At 46.4% G+C, this 2135-nt stretch overlaps 1 protein-coding gene across 1 annotated transcript in view; it reads left to right on the top strand.

Moving 5' to 3' along the window:
* Positions 1-2135, top strand: part of pelp1 (proline, glutamate and leucine rich protein 1) — a 41557-nt gene that overhangs the window by 2903 nt on the left and 36519 nt on the right. The window contains exons 3-7 of the mRNA XM_015395624.1: positions 177-282; positions 464-613; positions 1372-1443; positions 1518-1577; positions 1654-1810. Of these exons, the coding sequence (XP_015251110.1) occupies positions 177-282; positions 464-613; positions 1372-1443; positions 1518-1577; positions 1654-1810 (545 nt within the window). The remainder of the gene's footprint in view (positions 1-176; positions 283-463; positions 614-1371; positions 1444-1517; positions 1578-1653; positions 1811-2135) is intronic.

The following is a 2135-nucleotide window of genomic DNA, read 5'->3' as shown; positions in this document are numbered from 1 at the left end:
TGCTGAGGTGATGCAGATGTGATGCAGATGTGTCCGTCTGTTGATGTGATGCAGATGTGTCCGTCTGTTGATGTGATGCAGATGTGTCCGTCTGTTGATGTGATGCAGAGGTGATGCAGATGTGTCCGTGTGCTGAGGTGATGCAGAGGTGATGCAGATGTGTCCGTGTCCTCCAGGTTCGAGGGGCTGTGCCTGCTCTCCATGCTGGTGAAGGACAGCTCCAGTGAGCTGTTCCAGCAGCACTGCCTCTCCTGGCTGCGCTCCCTGCAGCAGGTCATCCAGGTAAGATCGACACCTGCTTTTCCTCATCAAACTGTTTACCTTCTTGGTTCTATGGAGGACCAATGCTGCCATAATTAATAAAAATAATCATTTTTACTGAATGCATTCTGGGAATCATCATTTCTGCTGGTGTTCAAACCTTTTCAGGTTTTTATTTGTTCCTGTTTTGTTTGTGCTGCAGTCTCAGGCTCCCACTCAGACCATCCAGCTGGCTGTAAATATCCTGAAAGACCTGCTGCAGTACTCCAGTCAGATAGCAGAGCTGGCCAGGGAGGTCGGCCTCAACTCCATCCTGGGGATCCTGACCTCGCTTCTGGGCCTGAAGTCGGAGGTGAGGCAGGAAGCTGCTTTCCTCCAGAAGAGCCTAAACTCAGAAAAACCAGCCGCGGTCAGACAGGAAGCAGCCAGCGGCGTTTGTTTTTCACAATAAAGGCAAACTTAACGGATCAGGATGTTTAATTTCTGACTCTGATTAATGAGTCTAACATTATAAGATCTTAGAGAAAGAACCTGCAGTATTTATTGTTCTACGTTTGATATTTTAGAGCACTTCTCTAAATTGTTGCTCCTGACCAACACTGAAACGATTAATTAAAATAGTTTAATTAGTATAATGGTGATAAAGCAGCTTTAACAACCACTGTATTTAAAATCGTATGGAAATTATTTTTAAATGTCAATTCATTCTGGCTTAAACATGTAAATAAATGTTCTCTTTATCTTTTATTGGCCCAAATAAAAAAAGAAAATTCTATTAAAAAAAAAACAACAAAAAAAATCCTGTCTTAAAATCAGTTTTTTGTTCGTTATCTTAAGCAGGCCGGTTAGTTCTACGTCAGCCTGATAAGCCTGTCTCTGTGCGGGCTACCAGATCAGCTTCTCTGATTGGTTGATGGTTGATGCGGCGCGTCCAGCAGCTAAACAAACATTTTCAAAAGTCCAGGATGTGCTGCTTCTGAAGCGGCTCAGACGTTCATGAGGCGCTGCTCCTGCTGCTAGCGATCTGAACGTAGCGTTAGATTGTTTCATCTGAAGGTTCGTAGACAAAGAGAGATGTTGGTTTCTAACTGGTTCTTCCTGTGGTGTCAGTGTGAGCTGGCCGCCATGGAGGGGATGAAGGCCTGCATGATCTACTACCCCAGAGCCTGCGGCTCCCTGAAGGTGAGGCGTCCTTCACTTCCTGTCCAATGGGATGGGCTGCGTAGCGCTGACACACATTCTGCTTCTGTTCGAAGGACAAACTAGGAGCGTATTTCCTCTCTAAGATGGACAGCGCTAACAGGAAAACGCAGGAGGTGAGTTTTCCTGGGAAAATCCATCCAAAATGTGTCCCCCCCTCCCCCTGTTGGTTAACTGGCTCTCCTCCCTCAGACGGCCTGCCAGGGTTACGGCCGCCTGCCCTGCCTGGGGGGCCTGGCGGACAGGTCGGTGGGGACAGGCAGAGCCGAAGGCTGGACCAATCAGATTCAATGTCTGCTGGCGTCTGGGAACGGCCTCCTGGCTCAGCTCTACCAAGGCTCGGAAACAGGTGGGTCTTTCTGTCGCCGGGGAAACGCGTCTCCATGACGACCCTGGCATCTGATGCTCAAATACAGCAGCTAGTTTCTAGGAAACCTTTCCATCAAATCAAGCTTCCTAAAGTCGGTAACGTAGTTCATTAAAATCATCAAACTTAAGACGGCGAGGCAGTGAAAAATAAAGGTGACCCGGCGGATTTTATTGGATGAAAAATTACTTTTCTGATTCTAGAAACAGGAAACCATCAGAAGGTTTGACGTCCTTCACTCCATATTAAAACAAACCAAAAAAAAATTCATCTTTTTCCATTTAAATACATTTTTGAAAAAGCTCCA

The sequence above is a fragment of the Cyprinodon variegatus genome, unplaced genomic scaffold (assembly GCF_000732505.1).
Source record: "Cyprinodon variegatus isolate N-32 unplaced genomic scaffold, C_variegatus-1.0 Scaffold750, whole genome shotgun sequence".
In the NCBI taxonomy this organism is placed as follows: domain Eukaryota; kingdom Metazoa; phylum Chordata; class Actinopteri; order Cyprinodontiformes; family Cyprinodontidae; genus Cyprinodon; species Cyprinodon variegatus.
This window is presented reverse-complemented; position numbering and strand designations above follow the sequence as displayed.